Here is a 25,963-nt window from a genome sequence, read left to right as displayed (position 1 = left end):
ATTAAACAGAGATATTGTTAATGGCTATAACATTATTGTTTGAAGCTGTACAGAGTCTTTCAGGTATACCTCACTGCTGGATGTTTAGAGCAAAGCTTGTGAGCTTCAGGGCTTTATATTGCACATCAACACAATCCAGTGCAGCACCAGTCATTTAACTTTGACAGAACAGTGACTATGATTCTTGTGATCGCTTGCCAGGAAGGAATACAGCCAAAGAATAACCACATTATATCCCAATTTGTGTTTTTGTGGGGTTTTACTGTATTAGTGTTATGTTATTGAATACAAAGCCTGTATAGTCTATAGTGTTTTCCCCAATTGCCAGCTCTTTATGTAAAGTATGCTAATGCCAGCACAAATTATTGTTTTGTAAATTCTGTAGTATGTGCTGTCTGCTCATCTGGTATAATGAAATTAACATGCACTGTGTTTGATGTCCTATACATGCAAATAAATATCACAATTTGGTTAAATTATGCACTTTTATTCCGTGTCTTTTTAGGTTAGTTTTGGCTGGCCGGCAGGGGCTGTGGTTTGGTGGATCATTATCTTGTCAGGCCCAGGGAGGTTCATCTCCTGACCTCTTGAGCTGAGGTGACATCATACCTCATTCAGTAATTACTTCTGTTGCAAAACTCACCACTACTTCCAGTATCAGAAACAAACTTTGGAAGCTCTTGAGCACTTTCCTCAAATCTACACCTGGCCAGCCCAAGGTTATCTGGGTATTTCAGAGCCAAAATAATAACCAAAGGACCAGATTCCCTAAGTAATCAGTTTCCCTTTAACATACCCAAAACATGCAAGCTAAGCTAATTTGTAAGTCTAAATTAGATCTTTTAATGTGAAAGTGAGTGTACCTGGTGATGAACTAGTGTCCCATCTCAAGAAAAGCAGTCATAATACAAACATGTACAGTAATTAAAAAGTGGGTTCAAAAAACAAATGGATGGGTGTTCTTTAATTAATTAAGCTGCTCTTATAACTGTATATTAGAAACAATTACATTTAAATTCAAAATCTGTTATATTCTTAAACTTTTCATTGCCACATTGGCATAGGAGGAAGTGTAATAAAAATACAAATAACCTGGAGCTGTTTTAGGTTCATATTGGTTTCCCCGTGAGTCACAACATGCACTGGTATTAATTGAGGCTAATATCTGAAATATAATCTTACTCACTTGGGGACATTTTTTCAAAACATTTTTAACATGAAACACAATGCTTAAGAAATCCATTGTGCTTTACTGTATTCTTTTAGGAGAGACTCTCTTTCTGGTCTACTATACATGTTTGCTAGAGTTGATTGCGCATTTTAAACAGTTCTGCTTCCCAAATATCAATATGGCAATGGCACAGCAAGACATCACACATTGTTAATCTGCTTACTCTTTCTATTCATTTCTCTGCTGCTGAGCTAACTGATTTCCAATTCTGATTCTTGGGTTTATCACTAGTAAGTCATTTTCAATGGGATGAGTGATATATGAGGGTTTATCCAAATACCATTCAGAAAAGAAGCACAACAAAAAATATTAAATATTTGAAAAGTCTTGTCAAAAAGTTTTTGACACTTCTCGTTTTTACTCACTATATGTTAATATGGTATATAAAAAATTACCTTGTAATAATGATGGTTCTATTTTCATGATCCATGACAAAACTAGATTTATTCAAAATGCATCCATCCATCCATTTTCCAACCCGCTGAATCCGAACACAGGGTCACGGGGGTATGCTGGAGCCAATCCCAGCCAACACAGGGTGCAAGGCAGGAACCAATACCAGGCAGGGCGCCAGCCCACCACAGGACACACACAAACACACCTACACACCAAGCACCCACTAGGGCCAATTTAGGATCACCAATGCACCTAACCTGAATGTCTTTGGACTGTGGGAGGAAACTGGAGCGCCCGGAGGAAACCCACACAGACACGGGGAGAACATGCAAACTCCACGCAGGGAGGACCCAGGAAGCGAACCTGGATCTCCTTACTGCGAGGCAGCAGCGCTATCACTCTGCCATCGTGCCACCCTTTATTCAAAATTATTTTCAAAATAAACATTTATATTCAATAAACATAGTTGAGTCTTGCAGGCAATTTTGCTGACTAAAAAACCCTCTAAACACGGGGTAAGAAAAATATGCTGCTTGCTGCTTTACAGCCCCACTGTCAGTTTTTAACGGTCTTCTGCTATGATTGTTTATCTCCATATCCCCATGCCATTCTAACTAAAGTTGGACTAACAAGGAAGCATCCTCAACCCAGGCTTGATTGTAAAGATGTCTTTCACAATCTAAACGCAGAAAAAATGTACACACTATTTCTCCTGTAAAATTCAGCAAATCAAAAATCCTATAGGTTATTAATGGCTGGAAATGTTGAAAGTTAAAAACAAGCAGTTACATATAACAAACACGTTTAATTATTAAAAGCAGAGGCTGAATGAATACACAATGTAAATGAAACAGATATGAATAAAAGATATGGGTAACACCATTAAATTGCTGTGGTGACAAAGAACAGTTGAATGAAAAAAAAAATAATGAAGGGTAGCAAAAGAAAATAGTCACAGGAGCATTGATCTGTTCCCTCCCAAGTCCTGTTGGGTCAAATGAGAAACACCTCCTGCAATGGGATTCTTTTTTTTTTTTCCTCCTGTCCAGAAGGGGCAGAAATGGAGGCGAGGTAGAAATTGTACCATTTTTCATAATTCAGATTGTGTTCCTTCCTTTTGTGTGCCCTTGAATCAGTCCACAGTAATGACTCACCCTGCTGTCAAGCTTGACAATGGTTACACATACAGTTAGTTAAGTTCTGCTTCAAAAAAAGATTTCCATCTTAGACACCAAAGCTAAAATCTAAATTCACAATATTTGTTCACATTTTTCTGTCTTGAAAATGACAAAATGCGGAACTATCTACACTTAATGTTCAAATTCCTTCTCAGGACTACAGGTTAAATGTGTTCCTAAGACAGCAGTGGAATGATCCTCGGCTGGCCTACAGTGAATACCCAGATGACTCTCTTGATCTTGACCCATCTATGTTAGATTCCATTTGGAAACCTGATCTTTTCTTTGCAAATGAGAAAGGTGCCAATTTCCATGAGGTGACAACAGATAACAAACTACTGAGAATCTTTAAAAATGGGAATGTGCTCTACAGCATCAGGTAAGATTTTGGTTTCCAAATTATATTTCTTAGTCTCCATCTTTTTTGTTTATTTTCTCTTCTGTCATCTTAACAACACTTTCTGAATGGGTAATTATTTAAATACAAAATATCTATGATACAGTGTTTCTTAGTTTAGCTGTGACTTGGGTCCCAGTGTGAAACATCCCACTAGGGAAATTCATCGCTGATCCTCTGACACTCATTTCTTAATGGAAATTCACGCCTTCTGAGTTCAGTTATCATTTCATCTTTGATCTGCCTGCCTTGACGTTGCTCTGCCTTAGGCATACTCTTTTCTACAATTCCATTCCATCTTGGTGTTATTTCACATTTTTCTCTATCACATTCAATATTCTTTCCTTCCTTTTTCATCGAATGTACAGGCATGCTGCTTGCATTTTTCTGCTAATATTTTTTTAGCTCATTTCCCTCCACTTTGAATACATTGCCTACTGGATTGTCATTTTTCATTGGAAGCTACTATACATACTGAAACTGTTTCAAAGATTGCTTTGTTCTTCATTTTATATTTTGTATTGTAATTATTGCTTCTACTGGTTAATTCTACATTTATAGTAAATGTAAGTGAATATGAAACAATTTTGAGTACATAATGCACTGACTTTCTAACCACTCACTAGATCCCTTTGCTATTAAATACTTAACAACTGTCCAAGTATGTTTGCTTCTCTAAGCTGTTATCTATCACTGTTGTACTTCTTTGAAAAAAGCATTCTGTATGTGTCCCCTGTTCTATTTTCTCCTTCTGTGCCTCCCATCGCTTGTCTCCCTCTCAGGCTGACTCTGATCCTTTCCTGTCCTATGGATTTGAAGAATTTCCCCATGGATATTCAGACCTGCACCATGCAGCTTGAGAGCTGTGAGTTTCTGATTTAGTGATCTCCTTTTCTATGTTCTACATCTCCCCAGTCAGTCAATGGCTTTTTTAAAGACATTTAGCAAAAATGTAAACTCTCCTAGTTTACACTTGCATGTCTGTTAATGTATTTGTTGTTATTGTAATTTCTGAAAAAGGAACTTTTCTGAGTTTAAAAACAACACACAATAGTAAATCTAAATGCTTTTCACTGGCCAAAAATAGAAAGGTACTATTATATTATTATTTATGTTACCAATGAACAGCCGCTGTAGACATAGAAATAGCAATAATAAATAGAGCTGAAAGCAACAATGACTAGGAAATGCCTCATATCATTGATCAAAAACCAATGCCAACCCGCCTTTTTATTTAATTAATAATGATGTATTCTTGTATGACATATAATGTAATTTGCATTTTCAGGAAAACATACGTGGTAACAGAACATTTTTTAAAACCCTGTACACTCTACAAATACATAAGATTTACAGTGTTTAACATTGGATTAAATGACATTCTTTAGAAATTACAGTTTTGGGGAATACTCTAAATGTTACATCTTCAAAGCAATTTTTCTCACCTAGAATACTGTGCAAACCAGTCCAAAACATTTTATATATATAATATATATATATACATATATATATATATATATATATATATATATGACTCAAGATAGGACTAAACAAAGACAAATTATAAACAGCACAAAACAAGCAAAAACCAACCTAGAGCTTATTTTTGCCAAACTGTACCAGCTTCTTATATCACCACAGCTTACGGTACTTTCTCTCACCTTCCATTTCTTTGTCTCTTGTAGTTTCTTTCCATTCTTAATCTCAGCTCCTAACTCTTTCTCTCATATCTCTTATGCCTTCTTTTCCATACCAGTGACCCATCTGACTTTAAAATCAGTTACTCTTTACCAAGAGTAGTTTTTTATCCCCACTACTGGTTTACTTCTGTGGCAAACTCCATAATTATTTCCAGGAACATGGACAGGTTTAACCCTTGGAGCCACCAGACAACAATGCCCATTTGCATGACCTTGGCTCCCCAAACACGAAATGATCCATTGAGGACTCTGCCTCCGAAGGAATGCCTGGGCTATGTTTTATGTTTTTTGGACAGCATCCACAATCCTAGGTTAGGAGTATGTGCTGATACAGCGCATTGCAGCACCCACCACATGACAAACCAACTCATCAACCCAGATTAGGACCCAAGTGCAGCCATGCAGCCGGTGACACCTCAACACCACACTAGTTCAGACGGAATGGAACCAGTGTGAGGTTTTTTATGGTGGCTGGAGTGTCAATTCTGCTACCAACCCCCAGGTTTTTCCCTGCAGGTTGGAGGGCCTACATGCAGGGTTGGATGCAGATTAAAGTCATACCCAGGATGAACAATTGCAGGTTAAGGATTTTGCTCAAGGGCCCAATGAAGTAGAGTCACTTTTGGCGTTTACGGGATTTGAACCGGCAACCTTCCGATTGCCAAGTGTAAATCCCTAGCCTCAGAGCTACCACTCCACCCGCTGAATATTTAGATATTTAAAAATGAACATGTGAATATATCACCTACACTTAATCACAAATATTCAACTTGTTATTTCAATGATAGCAGATAGCAATAAGGCATTAACTAAATTAGTAATCAGCTGGCAATAAAATGAACCAACAATTGAAGTTATCCTTAACTAGTTGTTCTTTTTTGTAGGCCAAAGTTGCTTGCATAGTGCTTTTCCACAATTCAGCCAATTACTAATTAGTAAACAAGGAGCCTATGTGTTGGTGAAGTTTTTAGAAACATGTCTTAAATACACTCTAAGCATTTAATATGGTGACTAACATTAGCAGACTTTGAAAAAGTGTATAGGTTCTGAGATCTATATCTATATGGTGGTAATAAGTAATCCTCAACCATGTGTCATTTGTGTTCTGTAAAATTAGAAAATATCTGTTAAACACTCCAAAACTATTACAAATAATGCTACTCTATTCTTACTCTAGACAACCACTAACTTTAGTGTAGTGGCAACTGATGTAATGTTATCTAGCTTACTGGAAGTTAAACAAGTTTAGATTTCTAAACGCACCTGAAAATGCAGCAAAAGATGCTTCTTCATTCTGTTATTTTTTTCTTTTCTGTGCTCCTGACTGGTGTGGCCTTGACGCCATCTATCTGCTTGTTAATGGAAAATGATCACAACCACTGGCTGTCAACAATGTTAATTTCACAATTCATGAAACAGCAATAACACCACTCGAATCAAGCTGTGGACCTCCAGATCTGTGCACCATTGAGGAGGTTGTTGCTTCACCTTATACATCAGTTATGTCATGAACTACACTTAATTACACTATGGTTAAGATTAGGGTGTGTGCGAGAGTTACCTGACTCAAATCTAGTAAACCAAGTGATAAAAATATGTAATCTAATTGGCTGCCCAGCACATCTCCTGAATCACGTGGGCCTGCGAACCCCCAAAGGAACTCCCACAATCACAGGACCCTTCCAAGGAATTAATGCTTTATACAGGGTGGTCCAGATCTAATTATGCAATTATTGCATTGCATTGCATTAAAAGTTGCATAGTTAGACTATCCTATACAAAAACATACAGACATAGACACATGTATTGTCTGCATAGTTTATAGTCTTTACTTGGATCAGTGGCATTCTGAAAATGATTATTCTACAATTAAACATGACAATTTAGATAGAATACATCCATAAATGGATCTGTTATGTGTGATATCATCTTCCCTCAAAGGCAAATCAAATGCCACCACAGATGCTGAGAAGTAAAAGAAAATGTAAAAGCATTAGTAATAGCAAAATAAAATAATTACTACATTTAATTAAAAACCAGAGTAACAGACCAAAATAGAACAACTCCAGCAAGAAAACGTTATACTAAAATAATGAGTCTGTGGCCTTGGTTTGATTGCTGAGACTGATGGGGCTCTTCTCATAATTGTAGACAGGTCACTCCAATTAGACCTAAAGGTTTGCATACATATTCACAAACCCCAGAAGTAAAAGAGAATGGATGATGAATTGACATAACAAACAGCTGACATGAATGTATTTTAAAGATTGTGAAATGCAAACTTGTGGGCTCTTTAATCAGTCAAGGAATCAGTTATTATGCCACATGGTACATTTTGAGATACTGATTGCCACCCTCAATGCATGACATAGGTAAGTGATTTGTCAAATAATATGAATGCAGCTCAGCACGATGTAATAAGGTAATGTATGTTTGAAACCACATGATGACTTTGTCATAATTTGATATTTAATGTTATTCAAAGACACTTCCCCCACAGATATTTTAAAGTAGAAGGAAACACCCCATCATAAAGTAAACACGCCAACCAAAATATAATAACATGATAATAATCATTCGCTGTGTTTGCAGTTGGAGAACGTGTAACAGTGGATACCACGGTAGTGAAGGTAAATATCCACTCACTCAGTCAAAGAATACAGAGCTTATGAAGTAGAAAGTAATTGATGCAAGAAAAATAAAAATCACTTTGACTTGTTAGATTGTTAAACAATCAGGGATTAACACTATAAAACTGACTTCACCAGGTGCCATAATTTCACAGTCAACTTCATATATTATGTTATTCTTTATAGAAGGTATAATTTTAAGCACCGTTAATGATTATGATTTATTGCACCTGTGCTGCCAATCATTCCATTCTAAGTAGAGTAGAAAAAAGTTTTTTTTTTACATTTTTTAGTCACATATAGTGTAGCATTAACAGTAAAAGGCCTACTCATAAACATGACAGGACTTCCTGTTTTGTTCTCAGTTTTAGTAAGAAAAGTGGCGTGTTAGGGGAAATAATATCCTGAATAATTTATGCTTTTGTAACTCAGACCCCAAGGGACTAAAACAGACATCACTATTACTCAGACGTGTCAAGCATGCAACACAGTTGCTGAAGGCCTCATGCATTTCAAATGAGCTTGCAATCTCAGAGTATAAGAGGGATAACACACACAATTCAAGACAAGCATATCAGGGAGGAGGGAAGAGTGGAGAGGAAAGTGTAGGGAAAGATGCAACTTTTAATAATCAAGCGGAAGGTGTTTATCACAATATTTATTTGGAATCCTGTCAAGTAAATCTCAATTCAGTACAGGGTAAATGAAGCGTATCTGCAGAGACCTTTTGTAAAACATATGGTACAAACAAATGCAGTCACAATTGCACTAATTAAATGTTCACTCCAATCCTTTTGCTGACATTAGCCATCTACAGCTGGTAAATGAAAAATGTTTAAGGCAACAATTTCAGACTTTAGCGAAGTTGTTCCAATTTGTTTGCATCCAACACACTTTTTTGTTAGCAAAAACCATTTCATCACTGCAAGAAAACTTTTAAGGTGCGCATTATTTTCCTTTACACATGAAAACGTGGTAGATTTTACACTAAAACATTTATTTATTTACTTATTTATTTATAAGTATTGATACTTTATATATCTAGTTAAAGCAACTTTATCTCCCATTGAAAACCAGCAGATCTAGAAGAGTGAGCCTGTCCTTGGAGTTGTCTTTTCTTTTCTTTTCCTTCTGTATTGTTTTTTGTCATGGTTAATTTTCTTAATTATTTTCTGGTTAATTTGTAACAAAGGAAAGTCCATGAGCATCCCTTATGTTGCTCACATGAAGAAAGGATAGTCTTTCATGAGGGAGAGACTAGAAACACCACAAAGACAACTAGCCAGTGATTCTAACCCTTTCAATGTTCCATTCAAACACTCTTCTCAACAAAGCCTAAGACAATAAATAAAAGGGTTGTAACATTTCACAAACTGCATTATTTACAAATCTTATTCTGAGTCACAGTTTGATTTGTATTTCGGCGCACAAGAAAAAATAATCAATAGTTGGATGTCTCATTGAAGAGTACAATAGAAGTGTACCATCATGAAGAATTTAGGGGAAAAGCTGAAGTTTGCTTGTAGATTTTTTAAAAGAAATGAAAAGAAGGAGGGCGGCACGGTGGCACAGTGGGTAGTGCTGCTGCCTCGCAGTTGGGAGATCTGGGGACCTGGGTTCACTTCCCGGGTCCTCCCTGCGTGGAGTTTGCATGTTCTCCCCGTGTCTGTGTGGGTTTCCTCCCACAGTCCAAAGACATGCAGGTTAGGTGGATTGGCTATTCTAAATTGACCTTGGTGTGTGGGTGTGTTTTCGTGTGTCCTGCGGTGGGTTGGCACCCTGCCCGGGATTGGTTCCTGCCTTGTGCCCTGTGTTGGCTGGGATTGGCTCCAGCAGATCCCCGTGACCCTGTGTTCGGATTCAGCGGGTTGGAAAATGGATGGATGGAAAAGAAGGAATAAACTGCTTTTATAACTCATATAAATCAGACAACCAATAGCTGTGTTTCAGGGGGAAAAAAACCATATGATTGTCAGAACACGGCAGTGCCAAATAATAAAAATAAATGAAACAATATCATCCACATTTAAACCTTCCCTTAAATACAAGTCTGCGTGACATTTCTCCTATCACAAATAAGTAAAATATTTCCATCACAAATTAAAAGTCATTATTCTGCATATAGTATTCCAATATTTTGACACATATACAGTTTGTGTTTGTAGATGTGGCATTCATCCTTCTGTTCCATTTTATAAACCTGCCAAATCTAAATTTAGAGCTTTGCTGAGTCTTTATGGCAGGACTGAGCACAAGACTAGAATAAACCCTTGACAGAAGACCAGTGCAATCAAAGTACACACTCGCACACACACTTATACTCACTCATACTGGGTAGATGAAATTCACCAAATAATCTAAGCCACTCAAAAAATAAAACTGTTAAGACACTGAGAAAATGTACAAACTCCACACAGACAGTAACCAAGGTAATATTTGAATCTAGTCTCCTGGACATGCGAGGCAGCAGTTCTAGCAAATGTGTCAACATAGAGTACCACCAGGGTGTATACAAATTTATCTAAATTATTGTAGATATACTGTACATAATTGACTTAGCAAGTCACAAAATTAGTTAAATACATTGCGAAATAAACTGGTAGAATAAAAAGAGGTAAACACTTAGTTTGGTAGAGATTAGATAACTCTAAATAAGAAATGAACTAATGTCTAGTTTCTATATCCACATTCTTTGATACTCGTACAATCCAATTCAGGGTTACAGAGTTTATCCTGGCAGTTTTTGCCACAAGGCATAGAGTGACCCTGCAGAGAATGTCTATACATTGTATGGTATACTCAATGTAATGCAAATTCAGAGTTGCCAAATAACCTAACATCATGAGTATCTGCAGGACATTTTGGGTGGAGGATTAGTGGGAGGGGGTTAAAATTTTCTATGAACCACAAAATTAAATAACAATTATAGAAACTAAAAGAAATAATAAAAAATTGAGGTAAACCGTATATATGGTTGCTATTACACAGCAATAGCAGAAAATACCCCCAAATTACACCCAATTTCTTTATTTTAGAAGGCATGTTTTACTAGTGATAATAAATAACTAAATCTCTAAAACTGTTCAGTTTAATATAGAAGACTATAACATGTAAGGCCAAATCCTCGTTATTATAAATCTATCCAATGAGACATAAATAAAAAGCATTTTAAAGAAAATAAATGAGAACTTGTCGGTTGACGTGAGTGGGACATGATCAATGCAGGTGTTTCATAGGTCACTCTTATGGGATCGTACATTTGATGTTTTACAGTGCCACGACCTGAGAAAGTGTCCGTATGACTGATCCTTCAAAACAACAGCCAAGTGGTGCAGCTAAAAGAAAAGTAAAATACCCTGTTGTGCTGAAAACTGTATTACTTAAAAAAAAGTGTAAACAAAATAATGATTAAAAAAAATATGCCATGAATACTGCAGATCAGACTAATGGCAGTGACTTTACAGACAGTCAAGAAGTATGACCACTTCCAGCAGCTTTAGCACTATCGTGCAGTCCAATTCTGCAGAGTCACCAGTGTTCTGTCGATTTGTGCTACCTTGTTAAGATAAGCTACACATTCAAATATTTACATGATTAAAAATGAAAATGTCGAAATGAACATAACATTTTTATGGTATTACTCACCATCAGCCAAAATTTATTTTCTAAGGTTGCACATACTAATCATGTATCATACTAATGTTGGACAAAAAAAAACAGACAAAAAAGGACATTGGATATGTTTGGTCCTAATGGCATAAACGACAAATAATATTTTAGTAGGGTCATTTTTAATTCATTTTATTTTATTTATTTATTTATTTATGAAACTTGTTTGTTGACGTGTTTTAGAATAAATGTATACTGCACACGTGTAGAAGCACATTTCGATAGGCTGCGTGGTTTGACATAACACCTGCATACATGCGAACAACCAGTAAACTGGCAGGCGATTGCGCAGCTGCAGGAGAGAAAAAATGTACCAAACAAAGCCAAACCCGTTTTGTGTCACAAAGTGACTTGAGCTTTTAAAAATGTTTTAATTAATTTTTGTTAACTGTGATATCTGAACAAAACTTTAGAATTTCAGCTAATATGATGTTGCACTCAGTTTGTCACGTTCACAAACAAAAAATGAAGGTGAAGTTTACCCGATATATATCGTTTTAGATCTTTTTGTACTTTAATATATGTCTTATTCCTGTTTTATTACTTGCATATGCGAGATGTTCGTAATTAGCGTGTGTTTGGTGGAGATGCGTGCAGTGAACTTAGAGAGGTCGGAGTCCTAATCTCGCCTTGATTATATTACAGTTAAACACTGGATGCTCGAACAGATGTAGCATGCAATAATTTTGTTCGAATCAATTAATAAATTTAACAGTTCACTCTTATGCTCAGGAATTCTACTTAGGTGAACAGATTACGCATACCCAAATAAGCATGAATACCACTCGCTCATTCACAGCCACATCTTCACATTTTTCATGACTTTTCCACTCCGCAAACGGTTATGTGTTAATGTTAAAGCAATAAGAATGGCTCGTCGAATTGCCAAGAAAACTCGGTGCAATTTAGCAAGTCCAAAGTCTGTCATTCAAATGTCAAAAAGGGGTCTTAACCAATTAAAATCGTAGTTGTGCTTTCGCTTTGCCTGTATTAACGTTCAGTGCTTTCGGAGGCCAGGTACTGACCATGTTAATAAAATATTCACACACATGCACCTTTATTGTACTCCACCAAGGACTTCGACATAATAGGTAGCATCTAAAACATTAATGACCTCCCTGTAAACACTCCATAGACTCAATAGTGTGTATGTTTAGTTGCAGTAAAAAAGTAAACGCAACGATGTCACTCACTTTCGCAAACTAATTACATTTCCTTCTGCACAGAAAGGGCATGTACTGTGATATAAACGAACATTTAAAACACATAATGAATGGCTGTAATGCTTAGCAAAATACAGTAATCCCTCGCTATATCGCACTTCGACTTTCGCGGCTTCACTCTATCGCGGATTTTATATGTAAGCATATTTAAATATATATTGCAGATTTTTTGCTGGTTTGCGGATTTCTGTGGACAATGGGTCTTTTAATTTCTGGTACATGCTTCCTCAGTTGGTTTACCCAGATGATTTCATACAAGGGACGCTATTGGCAGATGGCTGAGAAGCTACCCAACTTACTTTTCTCTGTCTCTCTCTTGCTCTGACATTCTCTGCTCCTGACGGAGGGGGTGTGAGCAGGGGGACTGTTCGCACACCTAGACGATACGGACGCTCGTCTAAAAATGCTGAAAGATTACCTTCACGTTGCTCCCTTCTGTGCAGCTGCTTCGTGAAGCGACATGCTGCACGGTGCTTCGCATACTTAAAAGCTCGAAGGGCACGTATTGATTTTTGATTGTTTGGTTTTATCTGTCTCTCTCTCTCTCTCTCTCTGACATTCTCTGCTCCTGACGGAGGAGGTGTGAGCTGCTGCCTTCATTGCAACTGCTCTGTGCCGCGGTGCTTCGCATGCTTAAAAGCCAAACAGCCCTATTGATTTGTTTGCTTTTCTCTCTCTCTCTGACATTCTCTGCTGCTGACGCGCAATCCTTTTAAGAGGAAGATATGTTTGCATTCTTTTAATTGTGAGACGGAACTGCCATCTCTATCTTGTCATGGAGCACAGTTTAAACTTTTGAAAAAGAGACAAATGTTTGTTTGCAGTGTTTGAATAAAGTTCCTGTCTCTCTACAACTTCCTGTGTTTCTGTGCTAATCTGTGACCCAAGCATGACAATATAAAAATAACCATATAAACATATGGTTTCTACTTCGCGGATTTTCACCTTTCGCGGGGGGTTCTGGAATGCAACCCCCGCGATCGAGGAGGGATTACTGTAAATTTAAATGAATGGTTACGTACCGACTGAAAAACAGAACTGCGTTTGGGGTCGCGCGAGTTGGGGATAGTGTAAGGGCAGTTACATTCTTCATGTCAATTTTCTCTATAAACATTTTTTCATTTAACAGTACTGTACAACATAATAAATAATAATAATAAATTTTATTTATATTAGAGAAGAATCAAAAGCAGAACCCCATTAAATAACGAGAGCAGTGGATGTGGCACTGAGACACGTTGGCCTGTGGCGAGCGCTTCGTCTTTTCTGATGGACGGACAATTTGAACGTTTCAGATATAACAGAATAAGTTTTGCAGAGTGATTACGATTTACGAAAGGTTAGTGTACCGTTATGTAGTAAAAACCCGCAATGCAAAGTAAAAGTTGAAAACGCAATATAATTAACAAGTCTGCAACGGCAATCAAGTCCAAATCCATTAACGCAAAGACAGCAAATGTGAAAAAAAAAAATATATATCATCTGGCTTTCTGGGGGCACGCAAATCGCAAACCCTGCACCCCACACCTGACCCTGACACCTATGTCCGATATGCATTATGCATATCTTTGGGAAGTGGGAAGAACACCACTCATGATAGAACACACTTATTAATCTTATTACTAACAATACTTCAATAACTATCATCTCTTTAAATGTTTTTTATGAGTTCTTTCAAAATTTTAAAACTTCATATATGCAACTGAATTAGTTAAGATGATGTATACTCAAAGGGCCTGTACTTAAAATTGTCAAATAATTTGTGATTAATTAGCATAATAGTGAATCCAGTAAATATTTCAATAATTAACACCATAAAAAACTACATGTACAAAGACTTAAAAGCTTTCAGAGTGTAAATGCAGCAAACCATTAAAATCTAAATGTTCTCAAACAATAACATAACCATAACATCTCAAACTCGCTTAATCTAGGTCAGGGACGGAGGTGACCAGAATCTATCCTGGCAGCACCAGACACAAGGTGGCAAAAAAAAAAAAAAAAACACGGATGGGAAGCCTGTCACTTTTAGAGGCCACTCACTCACATGAGGTCAAGTTTACAATTGTCAATTAATGTAAAGCATACATCTTTGGGATAAAAACCATGGGAAAACGAAAAGAACGGGCAAGCTCTGCACAAACAATGACCCTTGCGCAATTTTCAAACCCTAGACGCTGGATCCATGAGGCAGCAGGACTAACCACTACACCATCCATCTGGAAGAATGAAAAAATAAAATTAGATTCCAAATAAAAGAATTGTGGTAAGCTGAAATATAGCATAAGAAAAAAACAGAAAAAGTAAAAAAATAATAGCAATAGGTGTCCAGAAAATTGTGATTATTGGCCTAAATAAAATAGATGCATACATTTGAAGGTTTTGAGGATTTTTAGAACTACTGTTTACTACACTACTTAGTAATTTATTCACATACACTACTTTACTAACATTTAGGTGAAGTGTATCAGCTTTCATCTCTCCGCATGTTCTTATTGAAGAACTCATTTTAATCTAGCAATTTGACTCCGCCATATCATAAACCTGAACATTCCCAGTATGCCTCTGTTTAATTTCAGCTTGCTTAAGCTGGAAAGATCCAACTCTTTCAATTTTAAATTATATCTCATATCCAACAGTCCTAAAATAAGATTAGCTTTTCTTATCTCGACTGTCTCTTGTGCAGTTATACTTTTTTTAATACGGACTCCAAAACTTTACACACAATATTCAGATGTAGCTACACAAATATGTTATACTGCTTAAGGAAAACCTCCATTGGCTTGTACTCAACACAGCCTGAAACGTAACCCAGTATACTATGTATGAGCCTTATCAATTGCTTCAGGACACATAGTCCACTATGACTCTTTCTCATATGCTGTAGTTTCAAGTTTCAATCTCCCCACTGTGTAATCATATCTAATATTTTTAGATAGATAGATAGATAGATAGATAGATAGATAGATAGATAGATAGATAGATAGATAGATAGATAGATAGATAGATAGATAGATAGATAGATAGATAGATAGATAGATACTTTATTAATCCCAAGGGGAAATTCACATACTCCAGCAGCACCTTACAAAAAACAATATTAAAGATTTATAATAATGCAGGTAAAAAACAGACAATATCTTTGTATAATGTTAATGTTTACCCCCCCCACCCCCCAGGTGGAATTGAAGAGTCGCATAGTTTGGGGGAAGAACGATCTTCTCAGTCTATCAGTGGAGCAGGACAGTGACAGCAGTCTGTCGCTGAATCTGCTCCTCTGTCTGGAGATGACACTGTTTAGTGGATGCAGTGGATTCTCCATAATTGATAGGAGCCTGCTGAGCGCCTGTCGCTCTGCCACAGATGTCAAACTGTCCAGCTCCATGCCAACAATAGAGCCTGCCTTCCTCACCAGTTTGTCCAGGCGTGAGGCGTCTTCTTAATGCTGCCTCCCCAGCACACCACCGCGTAGAAAAGGGCGCTCGCCACAACCGTCTGACAGAACATCTGCAGCATCTTATTGCAGATGTTGAAGGACGCCAGCCTTCTAAGAAAGTATAACCAGCTCTGTCCTTTCTTACACAGAGCATCAGTATTGGCAGTCCAGTCTAATTTATCATCCAACTGCACTCCCAGGTATTTATAGGTCTGCACCATCTGAACACAGTCACCTCTGATGATCACAGGGGTCCATGAGGGGTCTGGGCCTCCTAAACTCCACCACCAGCTCCTTGGTTTTGCTGGTGTTCAGGTGTAGTGGTTTGAGTCACACCATTTAACAAACTCATTGATTAGGTCCCTATACTCCTCCTCCTGCCCACTCTTGATGCAGCCCACTATAGCAGTGTCATCAGCGAACTTTTGCACATGGCAGGACTCCGAGTTGTATTGGAAGTCCGATGTATATAGGCTGAACAGGACCGGAGAAAGTACAGTCCCTTGTGGCGCTCCTGTGTTGCTGACCACAATGTCAGACGTGCAGTTCCCAAGACGCACATACTGAGGTCTGTCTTTAAGATAGTCCACGATCCATGCCACCAGGTATGAATCTAGTCCCATCTCTGTCGGCTTGTCCCTAAGGAGCAGAGGTTGGATTGTGTTGAAGGCGCTAGAGAAGTCTAGAAACATAATTCTTACAGCACCACTGCCGTAATGCAGATAAAGGGAAAATGTGTCCGTTTTCTTTTAAAATGTGACTGGAAGAGCAGGAGTCTAATATTTCATCTTCATTTAGGTTGAACTCTTTCATTCTACAAATCACTATATTGCTGTTTTCCCTCAAAAGATTGCAATTTGTTCATTTTTAAACTTCAGCCTGGTCAGCATTTCTCAACAACTAGTTTTTGCTTTTATTTTCCCTGTATTTTGCTACTAACTAAAAGAGGATCATCCTCCATTCATTTCATGCTAATATACAGTATGTGCTGCCAGTTCCAACAGCAAGCAACAACTGACTGTGCAAGAGTGAATAAGGCATCAATTATGAAGTTTGTTATAACACTGAAAGATTTAATTATTACAGTGACATATCAGAGGTGAATCCCATCCCAAATATACTGTATGTCTTATTCATTTTGTCATATCCAAAATGCAACAAAAATATGTTAACTGGTGTCAAAAGAAAAAATAAAGGAACAAACCAGGAACTTACTGAGTAAATGAAAAGTGCAATATCTGCCATACAACTAACAATTTGTAGTATTAAACATTAATGAGAATGATTGACACAAAGACTTAACAGTGTATGTATTTCACTAAAATTGTATTTATTTCATTGCCTTGGGCTGAAATGTTCGATAGTTGTGTGGCAAGTACTGCCACCTTCCATATCCTGATTTCTAATTTCACTCCCAGTCGCTATTCTCCCTGTATCTGCATGGATTTTTTCCCCTCAGAATACTTCAGTTTTCCACATGTGAATGTTATAGGTTCTTTGTGTGAGTGTGGAAGTATGTGTGTCTGTGGACCCACCAATGAAATGTTACCCTCTGAAGGGCTTGGTCCTGCTGTCCCCCTATTGTTTCAAAGAAAGGCACTGGGACCCCTTCACCCTGACATGTTATTTTATGTTACTTTTGTTCTGTGGAAGTTTTATATTTAATTTTACATGGTCAATATTATTTTCCCCAGTTGGCTACACAATGAACGACCTGGTTTTTGAATGGCTGCATGAGAATCCAGTTCAAGTTGCAGAAGGTCTCACTCTTCCCCAGTTCATCTTAAAAGATGAAAAAGACTTAGGCTACTGCACCAAGCACTATAACACAGGTAAGTGAGCTTCTGGATGCTTCCGGAGTAAATAGTTCTTAATGTTTAACACTTTGAAATTAGATGTCTATACTAAAGTTTCTGTTATATAATGGTACACTTATTAGAAGGTGTTTTGTACTGTAAGCCTTTGAAGCGTGTTGACAAGAAATTGTATTATTTTTACCTTAGTTTTGCAATTCGCATGTCAAATAATGAGCAATAATGCAGAGTTTCATTTCTCATATGCTAATGTCATCACTTACTTGTATTTATTCAAATGTGCTTCTCTGAGGCTTGCTTCATTTACCTTTCTTCAGAGTATCAAAGATGTAGACAAAATTTAATTTCTTACTCCAGCAATGGAGAACTGATTCTCAATTGTCCACTGAACTGTTCATTTTCATTTGGGCTGGATGGAGAAATATTAAGAAAGAAAATCATAAAAAGATAGTTTCAATAATAAATCAATCTGTCAGGTTACTGTGGTGATTTGATTGAGATCAATCATGAAACAAGCAATAATATTGAAAACTGCTAGTAAGGACAAAGACAATGCACTATAATTTAATCAAGTGTTGGACATCTTTTAAAAGGATCTTTCCATAAATGTCACACAATAGGACAGCATGCATTAAGGTTTGAATCTTGAGTGAGCTTAACGTTAGGATACTTAAGTGAAAATGTCACGTTTCTCTGTAAAAGAGCTTTACATTAGTATCTTTTACAAAGAAAGCATTTTTGTTTGGTTTATGAGATTGAATTAGCATGCATGAAAGCAAATTCTTCTGCTAGTTTATACAATCTGATAAAGCTTCTTGTTTAAGTAAGCATAACTAATTAGAGTAAAAAAATAGACACCAGAACGCATACAGTAATATATATGTATATACAGTACATGTATATACTTTGTTGTAGTTGTTAAAATTATAAAATGTTAAATTTAAAAGAATTAATAAAGGTGGTATATTTCATTTCCATAAGACACATTGACAAAGCTATACTTTAATTTTCATGTAACCTTAATTAAAATATATGACTCCTGTACAAAAGATTGAAATCGCCTTAATAAGAATTGAAAACAATGTTGAAAACTGCAGCAGGCTTTGTTGTTTACAAGTGAGTTATTAATTGATCAAGAAACTGATGTTTTGTGTTTTAGAGATTTTGTGCAAACCAGCTGCAGGACTGTACTTGGGAACCCCTAATCTACAGAGGCAGAAAACTAAAAATAATGAATTTTCTTCATTTCTAGTAATGTTCTGGCACATCCAGGATTGTTGTTCTTGATTATTTTTTAGTTATTTAAATGTAATATTTCATATTGTGTTATTAATTCTGTCCTTGGTTTGGTTCTTTCTGTGTTTTGTATTTAATATTGTATTTATTAATTGTTGTATAATGTTATATTATGGTAGCACTGTATGTAATAGTTTGCCCTTTGTTTTCATCTGACCTGTCTCCTGTACATAGAGCCCAAGTAGGCAGGTCCACCTGATTATGTAGGTGGGAGACTGCACAGCCAGAATTTAAAGATAAGATGAAGCTCTGACTTCAGCTTTGGCTTTGTTTCTTGGTGATTTCTGTTTTCAGCTTGTGTTTCTTGCAATTCTTGTTTGGCCTTACTGGTTTTGACTTTGGCTTCATTTTTAGTTATTGTTACTATATTCTGTCTTTGGATTTGTTTGCTTCAGGTCTGCCTTTTAGGCAAAACATATTTGCCTTGTTTTTCTGTATTGCGTTTTGTGTCTTTTTTAATTCTTTACAATAAATATTAAAAAATTCCTAGGAACATTGTTTGTTTTTGCCTGACCTGAGGTTTTTAGGTTTTTTGTTTCAGTTTCCTTTTTGTCATTTTGGACATTTAAACTTTTTTTCACTTAAAAGCCTTAGCTCAATTGTAAGGCTAGCTTTTGAGTTTTGGATCTAGGATCATTATGGCAAGGCTTCTTAATGTCTGTCTTCCATCATGCTTATTATAAGGGTGTGATACAGTGAGCTATTGTGACTGCCTCCTAGCTGTTGGCCCTCAGATTTAGTTCTAGGTTGGATAGTATCTTTGTAAAAAACTACACAACGCCCAAGAGTTTTCAGTAGAGACTCTGATGTATTCTCAAGTCAAGAGTTGTCTTTTCTATTCAATTGTATGTCTCTAGGTTCACTCCTTTGGGAGTGTTTTTATTTCAGAGCATATGTGTGTGACTATTGGACTGGTGCTAGAATTGGATCAAGGATGCTGCAACCCCTGAATTGGGTACAGAAGTCAGAAAACAGAAAAGGACATTGACTATAATAAGTATTACCATAATGAATATAAATGTAATAGTATATTATTATTAATACTGTTAATCCTTTCAGTATTTCAGTACTTTGTTTATTTTATGTTTTAAGAAATGTTCCTTTTTATTATTCTTTTTTTAAAGTGGAAAAAAGTTTCATATCTTAAACTCCACCACTTAGGTAGAAAACTCGAAAGTGTACCCAAATGTTCCTTTATTTACATTATGCAATTACTAAAAATCTGATATTTATGGCATATTACTGTACCTACTTTCCCTATGTAAAGTTTGATTTTAACAGTATAAAACTCTCCAATATATTATAATGTAAAATTAAATGGAAGAATCACATTGTATAGAAGTTTTGTGATTCATTTTGAATTATTGGGTCCACAGACTCACATCCTTACACACACAAATGCACAACTGTGGGCAAAAGTGGGAAATATTGCTCAATCTAGATGTTCAAAGCTGATAGAGAAGAATCCAAACAGACTCAAGGCTGTAATTAAAGTAAAAGGTGTTCAACAAAATATTGACATGGGGGATGATCCTTTATTAATCTCAGTATTTCTTGTTTTTTATTTTTTAAATGTCTTCTGAACTGTAGCTGTGATATCTTTCACTTAGAGGTTATACATTGCATTGAGTAAGTAAAGCTGGAAAGAATATTGGTTTGTGTGTTGTCATTTAAGGCTGTAAAGCAAAAAAATGGGAATATTTCGAAGGGTGTGATTCTTTTCTATACCCACTGTATGTATGTGTATATATATATATATATATATATATATATATATATATATATATATATATATATATGTATGTATATATATTCATTGCATTCCTAGTCTGAGTCACAACCTGAATTATGTGGGTGGTTACCTACCAGGTAACACTTGTGGTTGGTCTGCCATTCGGCAAACATCCGCCATGGTGCCCTCTTTAGTTGCGAGAAGCAGATCATGGAATGTTGCATAGTTTACTGTCAAATAATGCAAAGGGCCAACGCTCCCCCCGTCGGCCAGCATCCTGGCAGCCGAAACCTCGGCATCTGCTCTGTGGCCTTCGTGCCCCCTTCCTCGGGTTGTCCAATGGGACCACTCACACTCCCGTCTTCCTCACTGAACTTGGGGTTTCCCTCTGCCGTCACAGAGGGCGGCCCATCACCGTACGTGAGCTCACGGGCTCACGTCTCTCTCTTTTGGAAGAGCCGGCTTTCCTCCTCCGGGTCCTCCTTTTCCTCTGGGGCACCCTGATGGTTTGAGTCTCCCTATGGGAAAGAAAGAGACCCCTGGCCGTCTGCACCCCTGTGGAGTGATGTGAGACTGACACTGGCTCTGGGAGTAGGGCGTTTAGATCCACGGCACTCATCAGCCGGCGTCTTGGTTCCACTCCCCCATGCGATCAGCTCTCTGCGTCGCATCCACTATCAGAGATGCGGCTACTCGGTCACCGGAACAGCAGAATACCGAGACTCTTTCGTTCACGTCTCCATTTCCCTTTACGGTACAGGCATCACCTACCTCCACTGCCACATTCCTCCGGCCAGAGATTCCAGCGCCGCGCCACTTAGTCCACTGTCCCAGCGTCTTCCGTGGCGCGATCACCTTCCCTTCCAGCTCGACAATCCAGTCTCGAAGGTCATGTAACACCTGGCAAAATGACTCAGCAAGCCGAAGGGAAACCTCCAGATTGAGCCAAGCTGCAAGCAAAAAATGGAGCATCAGCCAGCGGTGGACTTACCTGTTGCTCGGTCCTACACACCGGCTGTGCGCCGCGGAGCCTCCTTCCCTGCTCCGTTGGGTCCTCCCCTGGCTCGGGACGGACATTCGCCGGTCCCGCCTCTGACCAGTCATCGACGGGAACACAACACAAACCATCCAATCCTTCGTCTGCCTTGGGAATGGACTTCCAGTTCCTTGCTGTCATCCCCGTCCTGCTCCCAATGGGGTGGCGAGTCTCGTGGCAGCTCCTCTGCCGTGGCTTCTTAAGATGCGGCGGATCCTCCCTCTCTCTTAGCGTCACCGCACCGGCTTCACTATACGAATCGGCACTCCTCAGCCAGTTAAGCGGATCCAGGCAGTCCCCTCCTGCAACACAAAGACAGGGCCCGGCACAACCAACCCCCGCAGGCCGACTGGCGTAGGGCCTGGGGCTCACCTCCTGGATCCTGTCTCTCGGAGCACCTTGCCTCCTAGCGGCCGTTTCCTGCGATGTGCCGACCACATTGTCCACAGCAACAGCGAACGCTGGGGAGTCCACCGCTCTCCTGCCTCACCTGGTTTTCCTCTCCCACATCGGGTTGGAGATGGTACTTCTGCGAATCGCCGGCGGTCCCTGGGTGAGGCGCAGTCCATCCTCGATGCGTGTGCGGGCTGCTTCCACGCAGCATGTGTGTGTGGTGGTCTGAGGTGCCGGACTACTCACAAAATTATTTGTCTATATACAGTGGAACCTCGGTTCACGAACGTCTCTGAACACATACAAATCGGGATACGACCAAAAAGTTCGCCAAACATTTGCATCTGTTCACGACCACACACTCGGTATACGAACAAGCCAGTTTCCCTTTCGGTTTGTGTGCGCCGATGATTTCCGCACGTGTTCAGTCTCTCCCTGTGCATTCCCTGTGCAGCGAGCGAGAGAGAGAGAGCGTGAGCGAAACAGACAGACACACGTGCGCGCACGCGAGAGAGAGACACACACGTGCTTGAGAGAGAGGGCTGGCCGCATAAAGGCAATGCTGGAAGGTCCTTCCTCCAGCCTCCCAGGTGAGGCGGAAATGTTCCCGGGCTTTATGAGGCTTGGGGCGCCCCCTGGCGGTAGCCGCGGGCTCCCACGGGTTTGAGCCTCCCTGCTCCTTCACCGTGGTCCCCTTGCTATCCAGGACGGTCGCCCCGTCGTGGCCCGGGGGGACGTATAGATCGCATCCCGGTCCTTCCAGGCGTCCCGGCTGGGTCTGGCCCCCAGCCTCCTACCACTATATATATATATATATATATATATATATATATATATATATATTTATACAGGGTGAGTCAAAATTATGTTAACATTTGATGATTTACAGCCGCAAACTGTAGTTCTGCAAACTTTTGATGAACTACAGTCGGTGAACGATACACTTCCATCAAGCTTGCAACCACTCATCTTTGCTTTAGTGTTAATCTGTCACCTATGGTATACGTCTATCTGTAGAAGAAAAATAATTCATTATTGTTAACATAATTTTGACTCACCCTGTATATATACAGAGATAGAGGGGTGGTGGGGGGGTGGACTTGGGTGGGAACTGATTAACAAATTAACTAATTGCATAATTGTATGTGATTAATCACATCTAACATTAAAGCATGTAATTATTAAACTAATACATAAATCATGAAGTAAATATACACTGAATCACAAATTTAATGAAGAATCAACAGAAAATAATTTTAAACAAAATTAATGGCATAGGTTAAACATAAACAATGACCTGAAACCTGAACACTTAACAAAATACTACTTTAACAAATACAACCAGAATTTGAATGCCTTCCTAAAGGCAGGTTGAAAAGAAGGTAATGAGAAAACGAGGCCAATGTATTAATTCTCAAATTGGCATAGCATATGAGACACAGACATGTCAAAGTAAAATAAAATGATTGTAACGACTGTAGACATTTAATGCAGTGCCAATAACTGATTTAATTGAAAGAATAAGCATCTCTTAATTGGGCATACATTAAAGTTTATGTTAAAACTCTGCAAATGCCATTCTCAGTTGTTGATCTCCATCAACAACTTTATAATTATACTCTAAATAAGTGTGTTTCAACTGGTGCACAATGAGAGCTGCCCAGGTGTGACATTTAGGACTGCCTGTACAAGCAGGCAGAGGGATGAAGAAGTTAGGAAAATGCATCCAAAGTGCTCACTAGGCGATGGGTCTGCAAATGCCAACCTCCAAGCTGCTTTTTTTGCCTGTGTCTCTTGATAGTCCTGCCCCTTCAGACATTTTAGCAAGGTATAGATTTAATGCTTTTCTTGTTGGTAGAATTGTGGTGTGCCTTGTTGTTTTTTGGGTTACAAAAAGTGTGCCACCACAGAAAAATAGTTAGAAAACACTGCTCTACCTACACCTTGGCTCCTGGTATTCTAAAAAAGTTCTGTGTAGCCGCTATATTGCTTAAAAACTGACACTGTGCATTACTGTGCATTGTGGTTATGTTGCATTCTTTGCAAAAATTAGCAAAGATCCTGCAAATTTGAATAATGGGTAGGGATAATCATTACATTTCTGTTTCATTGAATTGTGTCATTATAGTAGGGCAGTAACCACTGTAGGCTACCTGGCAGACTGGAAAGGTTTTAGAGACTTATTTTGGTTTTAGTACCACTCAAAGAAAACATATTTTGCATGCATATGATACGACATTGATTCGATCTTCTTACAGAAACATGACATGAAAAAAGAAAAGAGAGAGCGTAATTTTTACCTTTTATTACTTTTCTTATGTGTTGCTCCAAGGACTACCATAAACCCCCCCTTCCTCCCACTCCCTTGCACCTATGTCGGTATGTATAAATCAAGGAAATGAATACCAGTACCACATACTGACAAGGTGTTGTGAAACATGTAATTTGAAACTTAAAAAAAAATGTATTTCTGTAATTTTTTAAATGTAGTACACTGTATATAAATGCAGTATTGAATGTGTATGTAATTGTTTAGGTTCACACTTAACTTTTTTGTATTATTGTTTTGTAATGTAAAAAAAAAAAATTACATGAAAATGCCACTCTGACCTGACGCAATCACATCATTTATGGCTTAGGTTGCGACAATATTTTCTAGCGCAGGGGTGCCCACTCTTTTTCGGCTTGCGAGCTGCTTTTAAAATGACCAGGTCGAAATGATCTACCTACATTAAAAATGCTATATATATATATATAGTGCATCCGAAAAGTATTCACAGTGCATCACTTTTTCCACATTTTGTTATGTTACAGCCTTATTCCAAAATGGATTAAATTCATTTTTTTCCTCAGAATTCTGCTCCCAACACCTCATAATGACAATGTGAAAAAAGTTTACTTGAGATTTTTGCAAATTTATTAAAAATAAAAACATTGAGAAAGCAAATGTACATAAGTATTCACAGCCTTTGCCATGAAGCTCAAAATTGAGCTCAGGTGCATCCTGTTTCCCCTGATCATCCTTGAGATGTTTCTGCAGCTTAATTGGAGTCCACCTTGTGGTAAATTCAGTTGATTAGACATGATTTGGAAAGGCACACACCTGTCTATATAAGGTCCCACAGTTGACAGTTCATGTCAGAGCACAAACCAAGCATGAAGTCAAAGGAATTGTCTGTAGACCTCCGAGACAGGATTGTCTCAAGGCACAAATCTGGGGAAGGTTACAGAAAAATTTATGCTGCTTTGAAGGTCCCAATGAGCACAGTGGCCTCCATCATCTGTAAGTGGAAGAAGTTCGAAACCACCAGGACTCTTTCTAGAGCTGGCCGGCCATCTAAACTGAGTGATCGGGGGAGAAGGGCCTTAGTCAGGGAGATGACCAAGAACCCAATGGTCACTCTGTCAGAGCTCCAGAGGTCCTCTGTGGAGAGAGGAGAACCTTCCAGAAGGACAACCATCTCTGCAGCAATCCACCAATCAGGCCTGTATGGTAGAGTAGCCAGACGGAAGCCACTCCTTAGTAAAAGGCACATGGCAGCCCGCCTGGAGTTTGCAAAAAGGCACCTGAAGGACTCTCAGACCATGAGAAAGAAAATTCTCTGGTCTGATGAGACAAAGATTGAACTCTTTGGTGTGAATGCCAGGCGTCACGTTTGGAGGAAACCAGGCACCGCTCATCACCAGGCCAATACCATCCATATAGTGAAGCATGGTGGTGGCAGCATCATGCTGTGGGGATGTTTTTCAGCAGCAGGGACTGGGAGACTAGTCAGGATAAAGGGAAAGATGACTGCAGCAATGTACAGAGACATCCTGGATGAAAACCTGC

The 25,963-nt window shown here is 38.5% G+C and overlaps 1 protein-coding gene across 2 annotated transcripts in view; it reads left to right on the top strand.

The window, feature by feature from the left end:
- Positions 1–25,963, top strand: part of glra4a (glycine receptor, alpha 4a) — a 241,277-nt gene that overhangs the window by 169,033 nt on the left and 46,281 nt on the right. For both annotated transcript variants that reach the window (XM_051934415.1, XM_051934414.1), the window contains exons 4-6: positions 2,961–3,184; positions 3,985–4,067; positions 17,555–17,692. In XM_051934415.1, coding sequence (XP_051790375.1) covers positions 2,961–3,184; positions 3,985–4,067; positions 17,555–17,692 — 445 coding nt within the window. The remainder of the gene's footprint in view (positions 1–2,960; positions 3,185–3,984; positions 4,068–17,554; positions 17,693–25,963) is intronic.

Source organism: Erpetoichthys calabaricus, chromosome 12 (genome assembly GCF_900747795.2).
Source record: "Erpetoichthys calabaricus chromosome 12, fErpCal1.3, whole genome shotgun sequence".
NCBI lineage: Eukaryota > Metazoa > Chordata > Cladistia > Polypteriformes > Polypteridae > Erpetoichthys > Erpetoichthys calabaricus.
Note: the sequence above shows the minus strand (reverse complement) of the source record. Positions and strands in the feature narration are given on the sequence as shown.